Below are 24,074 nucleotides of genomic sequence, written 5' to 3'. Positions count from 1 at the left end.
AATAGGTATTTACCAGGGTATAAACCAAACCATTTATTAATATTAACACTAAACAAAACATTCCTGAGTTATCATTGCCGGTATTTATGATCTTGGGCATCAAGGTAGTCGTTCTTCATAATACTGCCACACCTCTCTGCTTTGTATTATATTCTGAACTTGCTAGTAATGTGCAATTATGCATATTAATCTTAATAATGTTTTGCTGTATAAGATGTGTTTTTTTGTAAAAATATTACTTGCGCTTTATATAGCTTAAGATATCTTTGTAAGCTTCCTCTTTTACAGCTATTTAAGTCATTGACATTGATAGAAATGCATTTCACAGCTGGACTAACTATACCTGTGTATTTAACCATTGTCCTGTTTTTGTGTTTGTATATAACCTTGTATGTGTGCTGACAACTTTTTACTATTCATTTCACATGTTATAAATGCATTGCATAGACATCCATTTAAAAGGCACAAATAAAAATTGTCTGCATAAAAGGTGGTTTTCAAAATCATCCAGGCGTGGATGTCCTCAAAGGTTTGGATATTTTGCCCTGGGGGGATATACAGACTGACTATGTTAATTTGCAGGGTTCCTATTAGAATTTCAGCATTTTATATATATATATATATATATATATATATATATATATATATATATATATATATATATATATATAGCTCCTATTTAGATGATCAAAGTCTTAGAACTTCGAATTTCATATGGCCAACACCATACGATCTAAGTTTTAAGACTTTAAATGTCCTAAATGGAGATCTCCATACAGCGCAGAATGGAAAATTTTCCCTTTTCCTCACTGTAGTGCAATCTTGGAGTTGGCATATTTAAGTAGCTGGAGGTGTGGGGGGGTGCAGGGGGGCTTGCTCCCCTGCGGAAATGTCCAGGATTTTTTTTGTTTTATTTTATTTTAGAAGTTGAGGTCTTAAAACTTCAATCATATGGTGTCGGCCATATGAAATTCGAAGTTCTAAGACTTCAGTCATATAAATGGGACCCATGTATGTATATATATATATATATATATATATATATATATATATATATATAATTTATTTGTATTTGTTTACCAGGGTAGCGCACTGATCAGTACTGACCAATTTCAGGCTCAGTCTGGGTCTGTTGATCAGTTCAAAGCTGTGTCATCTTTTCACTTTTTTTGGCATTTTTGTTATGCTGTGGGTCGATCTGTTGAGATCAAGGTTTTGGGATTCAAACACTTGTGTATTCTATACAATGATATTGATCTGATCAATGTGCTCTGTCAGACACTACTTTTTAGATGCTATGTTAGGGTTGCAGGTATTAAAATAATAAAGCCAGTTTATGTTCCCATCTAAACTATGTCACATACTACCTTGGCCATGGTGTCCTTTGGTTAACCACCAAGGAACCCAAAGTGTACTAAGCTCCAACAAATATCCAAGCTGCTAATCAGATGTTGTTAATCTGGGAAATTGTCAGGGACTTATTCTTCTATACCTCCAGAGTTAGTAGGATAATGTCTACATTTCATGATGTTATGACAGATGGAGTTATATTACTGGGTGCTATGCATTCTCCCTGTGAGGACAGCACAGAGAATGATCAGGGATGTTATATTGGGAGCATATCATGTACTGGTGCACTAACTTACATTTTTTTTCTGTGTATCTACCTTGAAGTAGCACAAAATGATTTTTGGAGAACTGGGAAAGATGCTTTATTTTCAATAAGGGATAACTGGTATGTAACAAATTAGAATGTGATAACAAGGACAACAGAAGTGTAAGGTGGTCCTACAGCTTGAGTGTTATGCTTGTGAAGATATGTAAGTATTTATGTCAAGGTGGCGTGTCAGATACCGTTGCAGTCATAATACCTGAATCAGCACTATATGGGTCTACTTCTGTTCTTCGAAAACACACTTTACCAAAGAACAGACATCCGAACCCACTATAGCAAAAGTGCACTTAAACAAAAATGCACTTTTGAGAACAACAGTTTATCGAACAGTGGGGATAAGGAAATATACTATTTTCCCCAGTGTAGTGTGATACTGGAGCTAGTATATATAAGTAGTGGGGGTGTGCAGTATTTTTTTTTTTGTTTGTTTTTATTGTTTGATAAACTGTTGTTCGTGAAAGTGCATTTTCGTTTAAGTGCACTTTCTCTAAACTGGGTTAGTCTGTCTGTTTTTCGATAAAGTGTGTTTTCGAACAACAGAAGTAGACCAATATATATATATATATATATATATATATATATATATATATATGTGTGTGTGTGTGTGTGTGTGTGTGTGTGTGTGTGGTGTGTGCGTGTGTATATATATATATATATATATATATATATATATATATATATATATTTCATTCAAGCAGACACTAGTTAAGATGTAAAAATAGCCACAATTTATATTACCACACAGCATAGTTATTCAGTCAAGTGGATAACAATACATCCTGTATTACCATCTCATATGGAGCCTCGCTTCTGACATCACTGCCAACTGTGTGAACCAACTCCTTTTACTATGCAGAAACACTGGGAGTTTCTAATAAGTTACCTAAATCAAGAAGTATCTGTAGCTGACAGTTCACTGAAAATAAATGGCAAGAAAGGACAGCGAATCAACTTGAGCAGAGGGCAGACTGGGATTTATGTAAGGAGAAATATCATAGAAAAAAGCTATGCTATACTTATTATTTTATTTATTTATTGACATTTGCTTACTGGGCAAGAACATATTAGCAGTGGAGGCCTAGGGAAAAAAGCTCCTCAGAATATTAATTAGAACAGTAGATCAGTATCACTCGTAACAAAATATACAGTAGTAAGAGATATAAACATCAAAATATACACAATACATGAACTTGGGATAAATAAATATGCAAGACAAAGATAAAATTATCAGCACAAATGAAGTTTGTATTTTTTGTTTTTGTTTTGGACAAGGTTGATGATACTGAGAGCTGGTCAGTGGTAATATAAGTTACTTATGGAAGAACTAATGTGACAGCTTAAACTTGATGCAATGCATCTATACATATATTAATGAAAATGTTCCACTGTGCCTGTGTTAAGGTTTAGACACAAATATGTGTAATGGTTTAATATATTCAGTTGAGACACTTTTTTTCTTATGTGGGTCATTTATTGTTTTTTACTCATTATTGTTTAATATGTATTTTTATTGGTTGACAAATAAGTCATGTGATCATCAAAGGTTTTTAAAAGTGTGATGATTGTTGTATTAAGCAGTTTTGATAAAGTTCAAACTTACACTTAAGGAACAAAAGCATTTTACTGGTTTGTGTTTAATAAATGGGTAAACTACACTGTTCTCTTGAAGCGTTGGAGATCTTTTGTTTTGTTTTTGTTTTTTTAGGTCTCTGGCATGCTGTTTGGGTTTTTTGGTTGCTTGTTATTTTTTCCACAAATCAACCTTCTACTTCACAGGACATGTTTTCAATGCTTAGCAGCTGTACATTTGTTAACAAATTGACTTTATCAATGAAACAACTTAGTATGTACATTCACACTACTGAAGTTGCTAGTGGTTCTCAGGTTTGTGGGGACATTTCTTCAAATGCTGTTAATGTGGTCACCAGTGGTAATCCATGTTGCAATATGTCAGCTGATGCTATGGTACAAGAGGAAGGGCAGAGAAGTTACTCTAATGAGAACGTTGACATTACAGATTTTCAGTTGTGGTTATGGTCTATCCCAAACTTTGAGGGAGTTGGTACATCTTCAACACGCAAGAAAGTGTCCCAACAGCTTTCCATTTTTGAAATCTAGTTAACTAAATATAAATTATTAGTGCTTGACAAGAACTTTTTAAATGAGTGTTTGGCATGTAAGAGTGTCCCTAAGGGAATTAGCCTTTGGAAATTTCCAAACAAGATTGATAGTTCTTCCAAAGCTTATAAGAATTTGGTTGATAGAACTAGGTTCAAGCTCATGTCAATTTTAATTAAGCACAATAATGACATTCTCAAGTGTTTGAATAATGAAATTAAGGTGTTGAGCTATTCTATAACTAATGTTTCCAGCTGACAAAATGACGTATAATAACATGTTATGTAAAAATAGATTCAGTTTGCTAGAATATCAGTCAATGTAAAGCTAAGAAGCTTAAAAGGGACAAGATTGACTATGAGGTGAATCAGGCGTATCCCAACCACCCACAGTTAATCTTGTTAAGGCATAGAGTACCACCAGTCTTCTCTAGAATGAAGAAGTTCATCATGTGTGTGACGTTTATGTTTCTGAAGACACCCGCACTAACAATGACGATGCTTTATCAGTACAAGTTCCCAGGAGATTGCAGAGACTGGCCAACAGAAAAGCATCAGCGCAACCTCTATTTCAGAGGGGCAACATTATTGGCCTGCTTGATTCCAGAGGAAGAAATGCCACAAAAGAACAAGCAAGTGAATCAGATCTAGATGTTTTTTTTTCTAGTTCACAAAGGTTTTAGTTGTTGTGTTATTACTGATGGTGACTTTTCTGTTTGTAACTTTAGTGACTTTACAGTTAAACAGGTACATTTTAATGCAATTTAATGTAATTTTACTTTTGTTCTCACTGAGAGTGCTAAAAGTGCAACATTGTTGGTGAACCTTAGATAGTTTACAAGTAAAGTAAATTTACAACTTTTGTTTGAACAAGGTTGAGGTGAGACAGCTTATCTCTTTAGAAGGGTAAGTTGTTTTAATGTGCCACGGCATTCATTACTACAATCTTTTGAGTTTGCCACTGAGTGAGACTTTAGGGAACTGTGTAACAGCAAATAAAAAAAAATCAATTTATCTAGTCCCAAAAAGTTCATCCTATTTAAGGCAGCTAATGATAAGTCTCTCAGGCTGTTGAACTCTGATAAAGGTGGTGAGCTTGTCATTATGGATTTGCTTGACTATTCTTCTAGAACATTCAACATTTTGAATGATAAATGCTTTCATGAAAAAAAATTACCATCAGTGAAATACATATAGCATATGCCCACATCAATTTTTTTTTGTTAAATGACTTGATGTGTTAGAGAATCATTACTAATGAATTATTTAATTTTTTGAATGTTATTTTACCAGTTGTGCCAGTTATTTTCCATATATTGAAAACTCATTCAGATGTTAACAATCCTCCACTTAGACCAGTTATGTCAGCAAGGGGTTCAATTATAGAACCCCTTGTGGTTTATTTAGATGGTACACTAAAAGGTGTTCTTCAGTCGTTTCCATATCTGGTCAAAAATTCATTGCACTGTTCATAGGTTCATAGGACAGGACTAGGCTAATGGCTCAAGAGCCCTTAAAAGCCCAGCCAGTTTTAGCCTGATTTGACCCAATTTTCTATCCTTTGGGGAAAGATAAAGTACAGTTGTGTACACTTACCATAAATGTAGATGTTCGAGTGTATTCACTGTTGCAGGCATTACATTTGGGTAATCTGCTGGCAGGTTGCTCTCAGTCGGCCTGATTAACAAAGTCTTGGGTCCTGCGTCAGTTGCTGTCCCTTCTTCCATGACATCAGGTCATCAGGGGTATAAAACATGCAGCCAACGCCATTACATCAGTTTTTCTTGCCCCAGATGTCAGGTGCCCCCCAAATGGGGAGCAAAATACATATATATATATATATATATATATATATATATATATATATATATATATATATATATATATATATATATATATATATATATATATATATATATATATATATATATATGTATATATATATATATATATATGGGTTCATATCAGATAAACAACATGTCGTTCCATCGACAGCCGGCAGATGGACTTCAAGTAACCGACACATCAAAACAACGAAAACTAACATAAATGAAACTCACTCAACCGACAAGTCTAAACTACATACTAGCACTAAACAACACATACCTGCAAGTACAATCACTACCACAAAACACATACACAACTACATACATGCTGCTACCTACGATATACACCTCATACACTCCACACCACAACAACAATAATTAAAAAACAAAACGGATCCTCACTCCAAACACCACACACACAACACAAGCAAACCAAACTCCTACCAAAGCAACACTAAACCTGACATGCACACAAACCCTAACCCTAAGGTTCACCTAACCCTAACCCTAACTAACCCACAAGATATCACTACTACACAGCCCTAACCCTAACTCACTTAACCCACCCCTAACCCTATCACTACTACACACTTAACTACATTTCGCTTACCTGGTGTCGGTTGACTGACTTTCGTTGATTTTTAACTCTGGTTTTTACTTGAAGTCCATCTGCCGGCTGTCGATGGAACGAACGTGTCGTATATATATATATATATATATATATATATATATATATATATATATATATATATATACACACACACAAAAATATACCTCCAAACAAAAGCAAATACACCAAAAAGGCTTTTAAGCATAATAAAAGAAAGAAGAGGTATAGTAAAAGAAAAACAGGGGGCTGGAGGGAGGGTAACCAGGACTGCAACAGTGAATACACTCGAACATTTACATTTATGATAAGTCTACACAACTGTACTATGTTCATCGTGTTTCACTGTTGCAGTCATTGCATGTGGGTAGATTCCCAAAGCTAAGGTTGGGAGGATGGATTTATACAGCATTAGGCGCAGCTATAAGGCCCTGCAAAACAGCAGTGGCAAAGCCAGCTATGGATTTTGAGAAAATTGGCAAGTGATAATGCTTGGTGAAAGTATGAAGTGAACTCCAGGTAGCAGCTTCTAGAATATCCCTGGTAGGAACACCTCTGAGGAAGGCTGCTGAAGTAGATGCAGCCCTGGTGGAATGAGATCTTATCCCCTGGGGAATAGATTTTCCATAGTGCTTATAACAGAAATGAATACAGTGGCTTATCCATTTAGAAATAGTTTGCTTTGAAATAGCCTTCCCCTCTGCCCCTGCAGCAAATGCTACCAGCAGTTGTTCAGATTTTCTTTGAGATTTAGTTCTGTCCGAGTAGAATCTAAGATGTCTGTGTACTTCCAATGAATGCAGAATCCGCTGTCCCTTGTTCTGTGGATTGGGAAAGAAAGTTGGCAAATGAATGGACTGATTAAGAGCCACACTGGATACCACCTTGGGCATGAATGATGGATTAGTCCTGAGTGACACCCTGTCTGCGTGAAAGATGATGAAAGGCTCCATTGCCATAAGAGCCTGTAATTCAGATATCCTTCTAGCTGAAGTGATTGCCAAAAGGAAGGCTGCTTTCCAGGAAAGAAATTTAAGTCTGCAGTTGCAGCTGGCTTGAAAGGAGGTGGAGTGAGTTTCTCCAATACAAAGTTAAGGTCCCAGGCAGGTGTTGGGTCTCTCCTGGGTGGTCTCAAGTGTTTGGCCCCTCTGAGATAATGCTTTAAAAGAGGATGAGAGAAGGGGGGAGGGGTTTGTGTTGTAATGAGCTGAAATGGCTGTGAAGCATCTCAGTTAAGTATTGCAAATTATGAGGTAAATTGGGCACTGCTGTGCTCATCCCTTGATATTGATTCCAGGCACAGAATCTTTTCCATTTGTCAGCATAAGATTTTCTAGTACTAGGTCTTCTCACCTCCAAAATGACATCCATCACAGCTTTGTTGAGGGATGCTGAGGGGGAATTGAAATGATTAGCCAAGCTGCAAGATTTAAAGTTGGGAGGTGAGGGTACAGAATTTGATTCTCCTGCTGAGACAGTAAGGAAGGTGTCTGAGGCAGGTGCCACGGAGAAATGTGTGACACACTGTGCAAGAGTGGGTACCAATGTTAGTGAGGACAGTCTGCGCAAGGTTTGTCCTGTTTGACTTTTAGAAGAACTTTGGAGAGCAAAGGCAGAGGGGGAAAGGCATAGACTTAGGTTTTTCCAGCTGAAGGACAGAGCATCCATTTTCCAGGCTATTTTGTGATGAGTTCTTGTGCAAAATTTGTCCAACTCATAGTTCTGGGGTGAGGCAAAGAGATCTATGTCTGAGCTCCCCCATTTGCATGTCAACATGTTGAAAATACATGGTTCCAGTTTCCATTCCTGAGGGTCCATGAGATTTCTGCTTAGTTCGTCTGCCAGAACATTCTGCTTTCCTGGCAGGAATTGAGCTTGCAGTTGTACTTGGTAGCTCAAGGCCGTGTTCCACAATGCCATGGTTAGTCTGCATAGGGGGTAGGAATGTGTACCCCCCTGCTTGTTTATGTACCACATACCCGTGGTGTTGTCCATCTTTATCAGTAAATGTCCTGGATGAAGGTAGTCCTTGAAGGCTGTCAGTGCATTCTGTACAGCCAGCATTTCTTTTTGATTGATGTGAAGGTGCATTTGATTTGGGCTCTGTTTGCCCTGAATGCACTTCCCTGCCAGATGAGCCCTCCCCAAGCATAGTCTGATGCATCTGTAGTTAGGGTTTGGGCAGCAGGGGATGGTGTGAATGGCAGTCCCTTGTTTTGGTGGCAGGCCTCTGCCCACCATAGGAACTCTAGGTGCAGGCAAGGAATGACAGGAATCACTGTTTCCAAGCTGTGACAATGTTGACTCCATAAACTCTTTAAGTACCACTGAAGTTTCCTCATATGCAGTCTTGCATATGGAATTAGAAGAATGCAGGAGGCCATGAACCCCAAGGCTTGCAGTATTTGCCTTGCAGATAGCAGGGTTTTTGTGGCCAACTGTTTGAAGTAAGTCACCAAATGAATTTGCTTTTCTGGCATAAGGAAAGCCATCTGGGCAGTTGTATTCAAGCTTGCACCCAGGAATGTAATCTTTTGAGAGGGTACCAGTTGAGAATTATTTTCATTTATGGTGTACCCTAGACAAGTTAGAACCCTTTTTACAAACGCCAGATGTTTTAGAAGAATGGCCTGGTTTTCTGCCTGAATTAGACAATCATCCAGGTATGGATATATTTGAATATTTCTTTGCCTGCAAAATGCAATTACTGGTGCCAGGCACTTTGTGAATACCCTGTGCGCAGCAGATAAGCCAAAGGGCAATGCAGAGAACTGATAATGCATGCAGCCTGCTTTGAAGCGTAGGAATCTTCTGCAAGATTCCCTGATTGGGATATGCAGGTAAGCCTCTTTTAAGTTGAGAGTTGCCAACCAGGCATCCTTGCCTAGCATAGGAAGTAACTGGTGAAGAGTCAGCATCTTGAATTTTGGAATGTCCAGGTAGGTGTTTAGAGTAGACAGGTCCAGAATTGGATGCCATGATTTGTCTTTTCTGGGTACCAGGAAAAGTCTGGAATAGAATCCTTGTCCCTTTTCCTCTTCTGGCACTAGCTGACTAGTCCCCATGTTTAGGAGGAAAAGTACTTGTTTCTGTGCCTCTGCCCACTGATTTAGGGGCAGGTCTGGCCACCTGTTTGGAGTTGGCACTGCGTAGAAATGAAATCTGTATCCCTGGGACACTATATTTAAAACCCATTTGTCCTGGGTTATAAGTTGCCAGTTTCTTGAATGAAGAGCCAGTTTTCCCCATAAAGGGGCAGCTAAGAGGTAAGTGCTTGGTAATTTCAAAGGGAAGTCATTGAGACTGTTTACCATAGGGTGGTGCCTTGTTTCCAGATTTGAAAGTGTAAACACCCCATTGCTTAGTTCTGAAATTCCCTTGGGACTGAAACCTGGTGCTTTTGGAATGTACTAGCTTGGCCGCAGTGGCTCTGGAGGAAGCTGGAAAGGACCAGTTCTTAGTAGGCCAATACCTACTAAATCTAGGAGGTTTCACTTGTAAGAAATCTTTCACAGTTTGCATAGATTTAGCTTTATCTTCCATCTTTTTTAGAACTTCTTCAGCCTTATTGCCAAAAAGGCGGTCCTGCTGTATAGGAGCATCCAAATTTTTTGCTTTAACATCATCAGGCAGAGATTGCTCCACCAAGCATGCCTTCTAAGCAAAGACCTAGTAACAGCAACCCTACAAGAGGCCTCTAAAGAATCAAAACCACATTGCAAAGTATGCTTGCCAATTTGTTCTGCTGAATGCAATAAATCCTGCAAGTCTTTATTCTTCACACAGTCAGAAATCAATATAATTTTCTGTTTAAGCAGCCCCATGATATGCTGTTGATATTTTAGCATAAGAAACTGAAAGTTTAAAGCCCTGATTGCTAAGGTTGCACAAGTATAAACCTTTTTACCCCATCTATCCAGCAACCTGGAGTCTCTATCAGAAGGGGTAGGATTTTTTTCAGTAGAAGCCTCAATGCCCTTGGGCCCCTGAGAAATGGTTTCAGGGTCCGCAACAGGATTTTTGAAAAGGAATTTGTGGGACTCAGGAACCCTGTAGTATCTGTCTTGTTTGCTAGGGGCTGGAGGCAAGGAATCAGGGGCCATACTGGATTCCGAAAACATATCATCAACAACATCTAGTACAGGAGGTATAGCCAAAGGTCTATGCTGAGGAAGAAGAAGGAAATCCCTAAGTCTCTTTTTGGATTCAGAAAAATCCTGACTTTCCCAGTGGAAATGCTCCCTTAAGATATGTAAAGTTTCCGCAAAAGAGAAATCCTCAGGAGGAGAAGCTGAGGGAATGGATTCCTCTGCATCAGAGTCCTCATAAGTAGGTATTGACAAATCCAGATCATTAGAAGAATCAGAAGAAACAGAGTCCTGTACAGAAGATTCATAATCAAACTCAATCCTAGGCCTCTTAGAGGGGTGGAGGGTTGACTACCCCTGATTAGTGTAATTAAATCTTCAGCCATTTTGATCATTTGTTTTTTAGGCATAGGTGCCTGAACATTTGGCTTGGGTGTCAGTTTTGTAGACATAGATCGAGAATTAGGCCTTAGCACTGAAGACGGATTCAGTTTAATATGCAAGTCTGTAGGCCTGAATACGGCCTCAGAAGCCGGTGCCTGCTCAGTGGCTCTGGACCCATCCAAGGTAGAGACTTCCATGGGTTCCATATGTGAAGTATCTCGCGGCATAGCGGACTCCGAATGAGTCTCAGTAGAGGCCTGCGAATCAGAAGTTGCAGGTATCAGGGGCTGTGAAAGCGCCTCACTGAGTACCGACGAACTGGCGACTGGCTTAGGAGAAGCGTCATCGGCAGTTTTGGATGTCAATGGCCTGTCTCTGTCTTTTTCTTTGAGTTTTTTCGGTACTCCGGTAGTCGGATTGCTAACCGACGTTATTTCTGGGTAATTAAACTGAGAACCAAAATATTTTGAAGCACAAATCTACCGACGATGGATAGTGTGCTGATTAAATAAAGCACAAAACTGACAGCAAGGTACGTCGTGGTCAGGGCCTAGGCAAGGAATACAGTACAAATGAAAATCCTTATGAGGTATTTGCTTTCCACAAGTAATACAATTATTAACTTTTACTGACATCGGTAAGGAGCAAGAAAAAGTTTCTCCAATGGGGTATTTAGCTTTTAGTTTAAGACTTCAGTTCTGAAACTAGAAAACAAAACTTTCAGGAGTCGGCCGACCGGCACTTGCGAACTGCTTCTGCTTCGGGCACCGCGTGGAAAGAAAGACTGATGTAATGGCATCAGCTGCATGTTTTATACCTCTGATGACCTGACGTCATGGAAGAAGGGACAACAACTGACGCAGGACCCAAGACTTTGTTAATCAGGCCGACTGAGGGCAACCTGCCAGCAGATTACCCAAATGTAATGACTGCAATAGTGAAACACGATGAACATCAAGGGTCAGCAAACAAGGTTTGGACTATTTTACAGACTGCCTCTCTCCATAAGGGACATGAGGCATTTTTACCTTTAGTTGGTAAGAAGGAATTTATGCAGGACATTTGATTTATAACAGATGAGCTTAAGAATTTATAAGCTGTCATACCATATGAAATAGGTATGAAATGGTTTACTGGAGTTATTTCCAAGTGTTCTTGGTTGGATGCAAGTGATCTGAAAACTGCAGAATAATTTATAGATATTACATTACAAAACAATTACTTGTTTTTTTGAAGGTGAGTATAAAAGACAAAGAACCAGTGTTGCTATGGGTGCAGCTATGGCTCCCTTACATGTTAATTTAGTTCTAACAGAATGGGAAAAGGCTTATATTTTTAGTAAGGAATTAATGTCCCACATTAAAATGTATTTGAGATACCAAGATTAAATTAACTAAATTAGAAGCCTGCTACAGTAAAATCTGCAATTTCTTCACCAACTCTAGGAACTCATCCCATCACTGCATCTCCCTCCACTCCCTGCAATTGCTTGAGCTTCCCAACTATCTAAACCTCCTTAAACTCACCACTGCCCATAAACTCATATTTAACCCATCCTCCTGTTCCCCTTCCTCTACCTCCTTAACCCCCTATACTCCTAATCACTCACTTAGGTCAGAAAATCAGAACCTGCTCAAAATCTACAAACCTTTATGGCCATCTGGACACTCTGCTATCCTGATCCTTAGCTAAACTATGGAACTCTCTTCCTCCCTCCCTTAGAAATACTTATAACCACTCTAACTTTAAATCCCACCTCCATTCCCACCGGTCTTCAAAGTGGGAATGTCCTTACTCCTTCCCCACATAGGACCCTTCTATATCAAAACCCACCTTCTAACTCTGTGCATCATCTCTGCACTCACATCATTCACCCTCCTACTCCTCCCTAACCTCCAAATTATGTTAATAGTTTATTTCCAACAATTTATTGCGCTCAATTGTAATTTACTGTTAATGGCCCTTAGACTGCTCTGTTGCTAGATTTTTACTACTATTATTGTGGAATGTAAAATTTCAATTGTAATTCACTGTTAATGACTCAGACAGTACAGTTGCTAGATTTTATTATTATTGTATAATGTAAACATTTTTACTGTAGAATGCTGCATAAAGCTGTATGGCTTCTTTGCTTTGTATATGTATATGCTAATATGTTTGTCATTGTTACTAGAGCTTTTCTCCCCGAGCAACCACTGAAAATGGGCTCTTTTTAGGCCCAGTGGACTTCCTCGGTCATCAATAAATAAATAAATAAATAAATAAATAAATAAATAAATAAATGTCTTTATGATGTGGGCAAGCAGCTTAACTCAATTTTTTTAACCATATTGAATACTCAAATGATATCCGTAAATTTTCTTATGGGTTTTCAGACACAAACATCCAACTACTGGTATGTTGACATTTCTAAAGATTGGATTAAATCATTAAATTAGTCTACCAAATATAGAAAACCCACATTTTTTAATACTTATCTACATTGGAGTTGCTATCACCTGACACATCATAAGCTTGGTATAATTAAAGGTCAAATGGTTCACTTATCCAGGATAACGTTTAATGCCAGCATGTTTTTGCTGGAAATAGGTTGAAAAACATGTCGAACAGGGGCTACGTGATGTTATAGGTAAAACGTACATCAAAGTTTTTGAAGTTAGGATGTCCGTTTATAAGCCCATTTTGCTTGATTGAATTTGGTGTAACCACAAAAGAAATTCTGAACAACAACTTGTGTACAGCATTTATTTTTACTTTCACTAATGATGCCAATGTCATTTTCAGTAAAGAACTGGTTGAGATTTTTTCCCAAGTGGATGTTAAATTAGGTTTAGAACCCAAGTGGGTTTATAAAAGGGATGTGAACACAAAACAGATTTTGGAAACAGCACCTTCAAGTTGGTTGGTTAGCAAGATTAAAATGATTACTTGAGGCTGATGTAAACAATTTCATTATGTACTGGACGTTTACACCACCTTTGTTAAAAACTATCATAGGGTGATTGCATGCCTAGGCCATTTCATTTACAACACCAAATCTGTGGTTTATTTAGGACAGCGTGTCTCTTGTGACACTTACTACATTGGCAAGACTGAGCATTCATTAAGAAAGAGAATTTATGAACATTGTGCTGACATTAACAATACCAAATGTAAATAATATTCTTTACAGATATTCCCAGTGTTGCAAGAATTTTAAGAAGTTTGTATTTTTTGCCGTGGCCAGTGTTGATGATACTGACAGAACTGGGCCACGGAAGGATAAGTTATGTATGGAAGAATTAATGTGTCATCTTAAACTATATGCATGGACCTATCCAGGTATTCATGAGGATGTTTCCATTGTGTCTGTGTTAAGGTTCAAACACAGCTATTTGCATGTTTTAATACAATCGAGATGTGCATTTTTTATGTAGGTCTTTTTATTGCTTATTCATTCACTATTTTAATTACATTTAGCATGTATTTTTATTGGTTGGCAAATAAGTCATTTGATCGTCAATGTATTAAAAGTGAGATGATTGTTGTATTTAGTAGTTTTGTTAAAATCCAAATTGACATTTAAGGGACAAAAGTGCTTAACTTCTTTGTGTTTAATAAACAGTTAAAGTATGTTGTCCTGATGAAGTGTTGGAGATCCTTTGTTTTTTTAATTTATTGGCCTCTGGCATACTCTTTTGTTTTTTGGGGGGAGGTTACTTGTCATAAAATTTTAGAAGATAAATGCATAATCAGTATGAATGGAAAATAAAAATTAGTAGTATTGGTGGCAGAAGGTAAAGGTTTACCTCTACTTTCATAATGAAGAGGAACATAGATAACCACACAGATGAGGAAGATAATTGTTGGCAGCTTCATAGAGCACATTTTATTAAGATGATATAGCTGTGCAAGGAGGAGCAAAAAACAGCAAGACGTGGAAGAGCTTCTGGTTAATAAATATGAGTTCATGAGAAAAATCATTAAAGGATCATTACTACAGAAATAAGCCAAAGCAACATTGACAGCTTTGAGTAAAAAAAGTGGAAGAAATTAAAACGTGTATTAGGGAGTTGGTAATGACAGTGGAGATGTTTACCAGTAGCATCAAAAACTGTACCAAGAAGAGAGTGACCGAATAATTATGAGGAGGAGTTTCAGGAGAAATTTAAACGATTGAAACTTACTATCAAGAAACGTCTGGCAATGGTGCCTCCTATTATTCACAGAAAATAGGAAAACATTTTGCTGTGGCATGCAAATGCTAAAACCTGAAACTTTGAGGGCATTCCAGATGGGATATAAGCACTGTATAAAGAAAAAAGTAATGTCAAATTTGTGGAATATTCATAACAACATTTTGGAAACAATAAAATTGTCTTTCTTACAAAAAGAGGCAGTAGTGTCTGTTATAGCAAAAGTTTGAATACATTATGTAAGCTAGTAGCAGTGTGGAGCTATGGTCATAAACTATTCAAGTCAGTATTCATAATGAGGCTCTGCAATGGTCATCTATGACTGACTGGAAATGATCAGGGTGGATGAGCTGGCCAAGGCAGAGATGTGATAATTGTTTTAGTGATGAAGACTCTGCAGTCAGATAATGATATGAGTTTAAATTAAGGAAAGACTGTTGACAGAGTAAAATGGTATTAGATGAAGAAAAGGCTGTTGGTAGAGTAAAGTAATATTACTTAATACTGCTATATATAGAGTTTATTTATTTATTTGCTTCGTTGTTTTCTTATATTTATTTTCTGCGGAAGTGCACTAATTTCAGTGGACCATTTGCAGGCATAGCCTAGGTGAACAGGATCACATAAGAAATGAAATAAAACATATTTACAGATACAAGGATATGGTAAAAAATATACTTACTTACAGATGAAAGAATATGCTGCATCATTTACTTCAAGAAACAGGTTACAATGTCAAATATGGATGGAAAAATCAAATTATGCTTACGGATAGGATGTAGCCATAATGACTGAGATGGCTTATGCTACAGAGATAGCAATCATTATACAGAGAGCTATGAAGACATTAGGAAAGGCAAGTGATAGTAGCTGCAGGAAATGATACCATGAGCAGAAGACAAAGAAATAATTAGCGGCATTCAGAGGGACGAGATGTAGAAAGGACAGGAACTGTGAGAGATGCAGAAAGAAGAGTTGAAGTAGTTTGAATGAAAGACAGTAAGTGAGGGGATGACAGGATGAGATAAGGAAGAATGAAACAGGGATAAAGGGGGGTGAGAGAGCTGCAGGGTTCATGTAACATGACTTTCGTCAGTGCAGCTGCACTTTGGCTGAAGAGGTGTTCCTTCAGCTATTGTCTGAAGTCTGAATTATTTTGGATGCCTCTGACTGAGAAAGGAACAGAGTCCCATAGTTTAGGTGCTTGGAAGGAGAATGCATGCTCAGTGTAATGAAGTGTAGTTTTTACAGTTTGCAGGGTGGGTGGAGATTGAAATATGCCCCTAAAATTATATGTGGGGGTTTTGGTGAAACGTTTATGAGTGAGAGGGGAAGATGTCTCAGGAGATGTGAATTAGTGATCCTAGCAGGAGGTTGTCTCTCAAATGTACTGGGAGCTATTTAGTTTTGGCGATAATTAGGCAGTGGTGTTCATTAACAGGGGAGTTAGCAATGACCCAGCAGAGTTTACTGGAGATGAAGAAGTTCTCGCTAACACTCTGTAGAGAGTTCAGAGGAAACGCTCATCTCAGGGTGGTCGTATGACGGGAGTAATGTACTCCCTGTCCTGTGTAGCCTGAGGGTGGAGTAGCTCTGGTGTGAGAGATTTTCGTTGGTCCGTCCCACCACTATAGCATACATGTGGGAATAAAACTATATCAGTTTTACTTTTATTTCCTTACAGATTAGCTTTTATTGTTTTTTTATTTTTATTTTTATTAAGATCAGTTAATCCTATTAGTAAAGGTCCAGTTGTGAAGTTTGTTTATTGGAATCTCTGGTTCTCATGGGAATCACTTCTCAATGGAAATTAGAACTCTTTGCTGAAGTTTCGTTCCTTTTGTATCTGTGGATAAGGTATTATCTGTAAAAGCACATTCTTAAACAATGCTTCTATAGCCCCCAATTATTCCCCTGGTGGAGTCTAGGCAGTCTCAAAAACAAAACAAAAAAAGCACACGGATGTTGATCCTTTGAAATCTTTATTCTATTTTAGTTCAATTGAAGAAGCCGTTTGAACTCTGCTCAGTGCACGGTGCAAGAAGTTGCGAATGAGAGCATGTGATTGGGGGATCATCAGTGTAAATCGACTTATCTTTTTAAGGATTCTTCAATGGAACAGATAAACATTGTTTCCTTAACATTAAATATTATTCTGTTTATAATGCTCTACTATGAACAACTGCTTTTTTACAAGACTACTGTAATAAATCTTACTTACATGGAATGAATGAAATCAGGTATTCCCACCACTGACGAGTTGTGGAATCTCCCAAAAAATACACCTTTTTACCCCTTAAGCACTTAGCTGCCATTTGTGGAGTTGCAAAATTCTGAGCTCGGCACTGCAGAGAAGTCCATGTATTATTTAAAACAAATCCTGTGATGTTTTGGGGCATATATGGCTTTGGAATACATGGAGAAGCTGTAATCTTGAAGTCTGTAATAGATATAAGAAAAATAAACAGCATAACGCTATGAAAACTCAGACGCTTAGACATCACTTGATCACTTTATTTACTGATTATGTGCATTGCTTCACTGGGTAACTTCTCATTAACTCTGCAGAGCACTGTACAACATCATCACAAAGACATTTAGAATTTGTTTGTTACCAAAAGTAATAACACTCTACATTTCTTCAAATAATTGTTTTCCAAACTTGCACGTTCTTAGTGATAGATCATTCCTGGGTAAGACAACTAATATTTTTGTAAAAGAGTGTATTGTTTGCGCACACATTTGCAGGTGGGATAGCCAATTGCTTTCATCTAATAAATATTTTACAGCCATATTTCCTAGACATTGGGTTCATGGCTTTGCAGATTTATGGAACACATCAGCAACCTCCTGCCAAAGTAATGGCATGCAACAGTGACAGCTGTGTTTCCCTGATGGATAACTTTATATCTACTGACAATATATGTTTTATTATCTTCTTTAAAGTACAGTATATGTTTTTCAAAATTGGAATAAAGAATAATAAAGTTTATGAAAATATATTTGCATAAAAATAATAAAAATAACCATGTCCATGTAAAAATGTTGGCTACCACTGTTCAACAGCCTTACATATATTTATATACTGTAGAAACGGTTATAGGTTGCATGGCTCAGATTATCAAAGTTAACCTTGGGCTACTCCTACAATGCTACAAATGATGCAGTCAGTTATATTATACAGTTTGCAAAGTCTGAGATGGACTACAGTTGGCCTTTGCTGAGTGCTAATCCATGAAAATAAACTTCAGATTAAAGATGTTAACAGATATGCTTTTATCCTTATGAAGCTTGACACATTACAGAAAACATAACCCCTAAATACAGCTGAAGCAACATATCACACACACACACACACACACACACACACACACACACACACACACACACACACACACACACACACACACACACACACACAAAGAATCAGATGAGAAAAGATTGCAAACAGCAGAATAGCTGCTGCAGGGTGATGTAATTATGCTCTTGCAAAACTGAATTTCAGATGGAGGTATTTAAGTGTTTCAACATTTTACACCTTAAAACAAATGAATAAACAATGATTATGAGTATGTGTATAAAATACTTAAGAAATCTCCAATTTTGAGCAATATTTATACAATAAAATGCATGTGTATGTGACAGAGTAAGCTCTTGGAAACAGTTATGTCTTCGGATACATCCTGGAACTAGCATCAGGCACTCTGGTAGCAAATATTGTTGTGAGTTCCATGCCATGTAACAGATGTTTGTAAGCACATCCTTGAAATCATTAGCAGCTTGTCATCTGATCTCCAGCATTGGGAAGATGGTAGAAGAGGCCATCAAAAGTGCTTTAAGACAGGCAAGACATCATTTGGGTCTCAATAAATCACATTAAGAGCTTTCAGTATGGGTCTCAAAGCAACAGGCCAAAATTACAAACTGCACAGTATAGGAACAATGAGATCATATATGTAGCTTCTAAACAGAGGCCTGGTTGCACAGTTCAGCACCAGTCACATTTGAACAGGTCAGTAACTGCAGTCTCAAACTACATGGTGTTAATAGAAGATGAGTTTGCAAAGCCAGGGGAAACTGGACAATTGAAATACCCCAGAATGAATTGTGTGTTTAATCTGCATAAAACATGAAGATTTGTTTGCTTTGGTTTAACTGTTAGGTTTCGTATTTTCATACTTACTGTTACTGCATAGGCTAATTAGGGCATTAAAAGTGCAGATTCCTGGTCTCGTTCCATGGACATAAGTCCCTACTTCCCATCTACTTTTCTAGTTGTCCTTAAGTGGCAACACATCACAAGGGATCATATTTTGATCTCCACAGCCTCAGCACATGTTGTAGGACCTTTGAACTATATAGAAATATGAAGGGAAAAACAAGGATTCTGGAAGTTATTTGGGTCTCCTACCTGTTTACAGCCTTCATCTTGGGAAAACTGAATTTCCAGCTAATTAAATCTGATCCAGTTTAAGACTGTCCCAGGCAGTTATCAATTTACATTCCCAAGGGAAGGAGGGGGGAAACATCCCATAAAAATGATAATAAACCAGTCATTCTAATAACATTAATTCTAATAACATTAATAATCCTGTCATTCTAATAACATTAATAAACCTGTCATTCCAATAACATCACCCAGTTGCAGGAAGAGCATCTAAAGCTGCATCATGGAAAGTAACGGAATCCTGCAGACACACAAAAACGAGACTGCCTCAGTGAGGAAACATGCCAAAGACTTCCAAATGGGAGCACCCCAATTGTAACAGCAACTCAGTTGAGCAGAGACCCCGTAGAGGTGAGTAGACCTGAATAATATTAAACAGAACGGGGCATTTCTCAGGTTTGTAAATAAGATGTGAACGGTCTATGTAGTTGTTTTGTGCATAGGGCATGAGTGCCTTCTACCCAACTCAGTTTAATTGCAAGATAGTGGTGTGATTCCTAAGGCAGATTTGCTGCTAATCTTGCCACTTTGTTGTTTTTACTGCTCTAGTAAGTTGATTTGGGTCTTTCTAAGGTTGATGAGTATAGAGGCAGCACAGAAAATATCTTTTAATTTTTGGTGGTTCATTAATTACTGCTTCTTTGACATGGTAGTTGAGTTTCAAATGTTTATCAATAATGGCGCCTAGAAGGTTAATGTGTGAAACAAGCTCAATTTTGGTGTGGCTGGAGAAGGTAATAGTGAAGAGGGGATTTTGATATGAAATTTGTTTAGGTGTGAATAGTATAACCTTGAAATTTTTTTTTGTTTGAGTAGCAGCTGAGAATTGCAATGTCAGGATTCAACTGAAGATATGATTTCCTGAGTAAACTGTCAAAATTTGTCTAGGGTTTTAGCATAGCAGATGAGTAAGGAATCATCTGCACTTTGGACAATAATGGCACATCTTCTAGCTGTATGCAAGTAATTTATAAATATATTAAAGAGGACAAGGCCAAGGATGAAACCTTGTGGTATGCTTGTTGAGGCAGTTTGAAAAGAAGAGAGATTTAATTGTGCTACTTAACTGCCTATTGCCTGCTAAAGATGTAACTATTAAACCATGAGACTGAAGAAAGGTCTAGATAAAAGTAGTTACATTTTTTTTTACATGTAGTTGGTAGGACACTGTGTCAAAGGCTTTTGATAGGTCAAGGAAAATGTCTTGGAAGTTGGCATATTGGTTAAGGTGTTCCAGACACAAGGTGCAGCATTTGATTCTCACATGGGATAATTGGATAGGCTTAAAATAGCTCACAAGGGTAGTTGTCCTAGTACTAATCTATGACCTTGTAAACTAAGTTGCATCATTATGGTTTTGACTAATACAGGTGATGAAACTAAGCAATGCAGTAGTAGTGTTGTGTGAGGAATGGAAACCATGTTGGTTAGGGGAAATGAGGGTGTTGTTACTGATGAAATGCAGAAGTTGGGAATGAATGCATTTTTCTGGGACTTTTGACAGGGGTGATAGTATGGATTTTGGCCTACACATTGAAAGGTCTGTGCAGTAAATGCATTTATGTAAATATAAAATGTAGGATTTCTTCCTGAAGGCATTAAGATTACATGGAAACACAGATGCCTGCTGCACCTCATATGTATGTAAGACCAGAGGTTGTAAATCTCCAGTCCCATCCATTAATACTGACTGGGGACTGATTGTTATTCTTGTCAAACCGTGCAAAGAAACAACTTACTTCCTCTGCTAAATCAGCATTGTTATCAGCCAACAAATACTGAGTATCATTTTTCTTTCTATAATCCGTAATTGAATGGATACCTTGCCACATCCGTTGTAAACTTGAGTTATTATCAAAATCTTCTCAATCCGCTGTTTGTACTTAAGTTTTTCAGACCTTTTACCTCTCTTAAGGTTAGCTATAGCAGTCCTATAAACTGAGACACCACTAAGTTTTGTGAAAGTCATCTCAGGCAACATGAGCTTGCTTTCTTGCAAGTACGATCATCCCAATTGATAGATTAAATAACAATTATGCAATCTTACAATTTTTAAGGAGGCCCCTTCACCTCAATCTGTATTCTATCCTCAGCATTAGGAATCTGAGATGCTGACCTCTGTGTCATGCAAATGACAGCAAGTTAGAGTCCCCTGATAATACTTGATCTCCGGCTATTTGCAGCAAAGATCCCAGAATGGACATTTCTTCAGGTTGTCGTGATGAATACTGCTAACATTGCAATCAAAAAAGAAATGGTTCAACAAGGACATCATAACACAGTTAATAAAATTTTATCTATCTAAATGATCCATTATAAAATGTGTGACCATACCTATAAATTGCCCATATCTTTGGTCAATTCCTCATACATTTGTGATTTTCTGGCAAATCTTTGTGGATTGAAGTCACTAAAATATACTATATAATGATAGACATTTGAGTTTCAGACTTCATAGCTTTACAAAACTACATAATAGTATAAAACCCACTATTCTATCAACTGCCTAAGTTTATATGAGTAATATTTAAAATCTGCCCTTATTTTTGGGCATTTGTCTCCTATTATTTTTAGCTTTATCCAGATTTCTTGCACTGAGAGGTTGATGGGTATGACTATAGTATGACAGTAAGTCCTAAGCTGAAATAAATCAGGTAATGATTTTACAGCTGTACCTTAAGAACTGAGGTGAGCACACATGGATGGACAATCAAGTCAAATGATGTCCCTACCATTGGGGATCAGTGAAGATAACCTAGACCAGCCTGAATCCCTCTATAATGTGGTGGAGCTTAGACTTATCATCAACATTAATATTAGAGTCATCAGAACTAAACTGTTCAGATGTCCCAACACTAAGCCGATCAGGGAATCCATGCACTCTTTCAGAAAGACCCTGAATCTAAAAAGTGGACTGCAGACAAGCTGATAGTTTACTCCTGCAGTCAAAAGATGCAAAAATGATAAAAGAGAAGTATGCCATGTCACATATGAATCTAGAAAAATGTTTACCTTGAAAGAGATACGTCTTGAATCCTCAAAGCTAACTGGTAATGCATATGGATGGAGATATACCACTAAAGGGCATAATCCAAACAACAAGCAGTCTAGTTAACATTTTACATATTACCAGGTCAAACTCAGGTTCATAATACTTGTAAACCTAGTGATCACATCACTAATCAAGAAAGAATATGGCCTCACTTTCATTCCCATATGGGAAGTTCTGTAACAAATGACAGTAGCAAGTGTGATGACCCGCTACTGCACCAGTAATCAAGGAGCCTCAATCCTCATCACTGGCAGCAGTGGGGGACGTACACTGGGAGGATATCAGGTACACACAAACACACACACACAGTATTTCCAGATGCAGCTCTCTGCATCAAGTACAATTTCCCTTAAGAGCACACATAGACCACAGTCAGTCCAGGGCTGGTTTCTCCCTCTTTCTCTAGATCTCCAATAAAACTCCCTACTGGCACAGGTATAGAGTTGAGATCTCAGCTGACTGATCAAGCCAAGACCTACCAGCACTCTCTCTGTTCAACCGGTGCTTTGCATCTCTGCTCAAGTAGCTGACACACACACTCTTTGAGGTTTGATTTGCACACACACACATGGGAGAGGCTGGCACAGGTTTACTAGCTATGCTCCCTTCTGCCCAGACTTTAAGGTAGTTACCACTGCCACCAGTCAACTCCTTATCAGCTACTTTAAGGCCCTTAACAAAGGGTGTCCAATCTTACTGTGTAATATTAATATTAATATTAAATAAAATGGCAGTTTGACCAAGAGCAAGGCTATTAGGAGAGGCCCACACACTGTCACCAAATAAATATGCAAGTACTACTATCAAAACGTAAGTATCTTTACACAGATCAGCCACAATGAAAGGTTTAAATATATTTAATAAAAAAAAAAATAAAAGAACAAGATAATACTCAGTGTATATTCACAGTGACATCAGAGTTCAAAATCACAGCAAATATTTAAAACAACACTGCAGGACAGTATCAAATAAGTAAAGAAAAATATCTAAACTAAGCTTCATTATATTCCTAACTGTATCTAAGAGAGTTAACTATATCCTAGAAACTTATTTATAGAGGAAGGCAGATGTGTGGTGAATAGATCTTGTTATCAGGTCCAAGACACAATGCAGAATGTGCTGTCTCTCTGACTTCTCAAATTAATATCTCAAATATTACTGCTGGGATAGCTTGCAGAATAACATAATTTCTTGTCATCTGAGTAATCCCAGGTGAAACCCCCCCACTGCTTGAAGCTGGTAGTATTTAGCATCTACCTGTGAATATACATAGACCATGGATCTTTGGCAGATGCTGGAAGTCAAAAACAATTACATTCCTTCATGCTTTCAAAACTAGTAACTAGTTCACTTTGAAGACAATACAGAAAGATTCTCAGCAGAAACTCTGTATCTCTAACTGCCTTGAAAACTGAAAGATACCATCTTTTATTGTGTAGCCATAAAGTAATTTAATTTCAGCTATTTGTCTGAAGTTAACCTACTGTATTCCAGTTTCCACTGTTAAAATATATACATTTACACAGTTACAGTAGTGCATGCACATTTCTGTTCTATTCCAGTAGGGCACACTGTGGTTACATTTCAAACAGCTCTTTGCAAAAACCTTTTCAAGGCACACTTCTGTACCAGAAGTTTGATATACATGACATACAGTTCTAATACATTTGTAACACAAGCATCTTATATAGATCTTGTTGATA

At 37.6% G+C, this 24,074-nt stretch overlaps 1 protein-coding gene across 1 annotated transcript in view; it reads right to left on the bottom strand.

The window, feature by feature from the left end:
- LOC122808933 (NXPE family member 4-like) overlaps positions 1-24,074 on the bottom strand; it is a 575,570-nt gene that overhangs the window by 168,597 nt on the left and 382,899 nt on the right. Inside the window, exon 4 of the mRNA XM_044080072.1 lies at positions 17,094-17,312. Within this exon, the coding sequence (XP_043936007.1) occupies positions 17,094-17,312 (219 nt within the window). The remainder of the gene's footprint in view (positions 1-17,093; positions 17,313-24,074) is intronic.

The sequence above is a fragment of the Protopterus annectens genome, chromosome 1.part1 (assembly GCF_019279795.1).
Source record: "Protopterus annectens isolate FY-2018-M chromosome 1.part1, PAN1.0, whole genome shotgun sequence".
NCBI classification, from domain to species: domain Eukaryota; kingdom Metazoa; phylum Chordata; order Ceratodontiformes; family Protopteridae; genus Protopterus; species Protopterus annectens.
The sequence above is the reverse complement of the archived record's forward strand: the minus strand, read 5'-3'. Positions and strand labels throughout refer to the sequence as shown.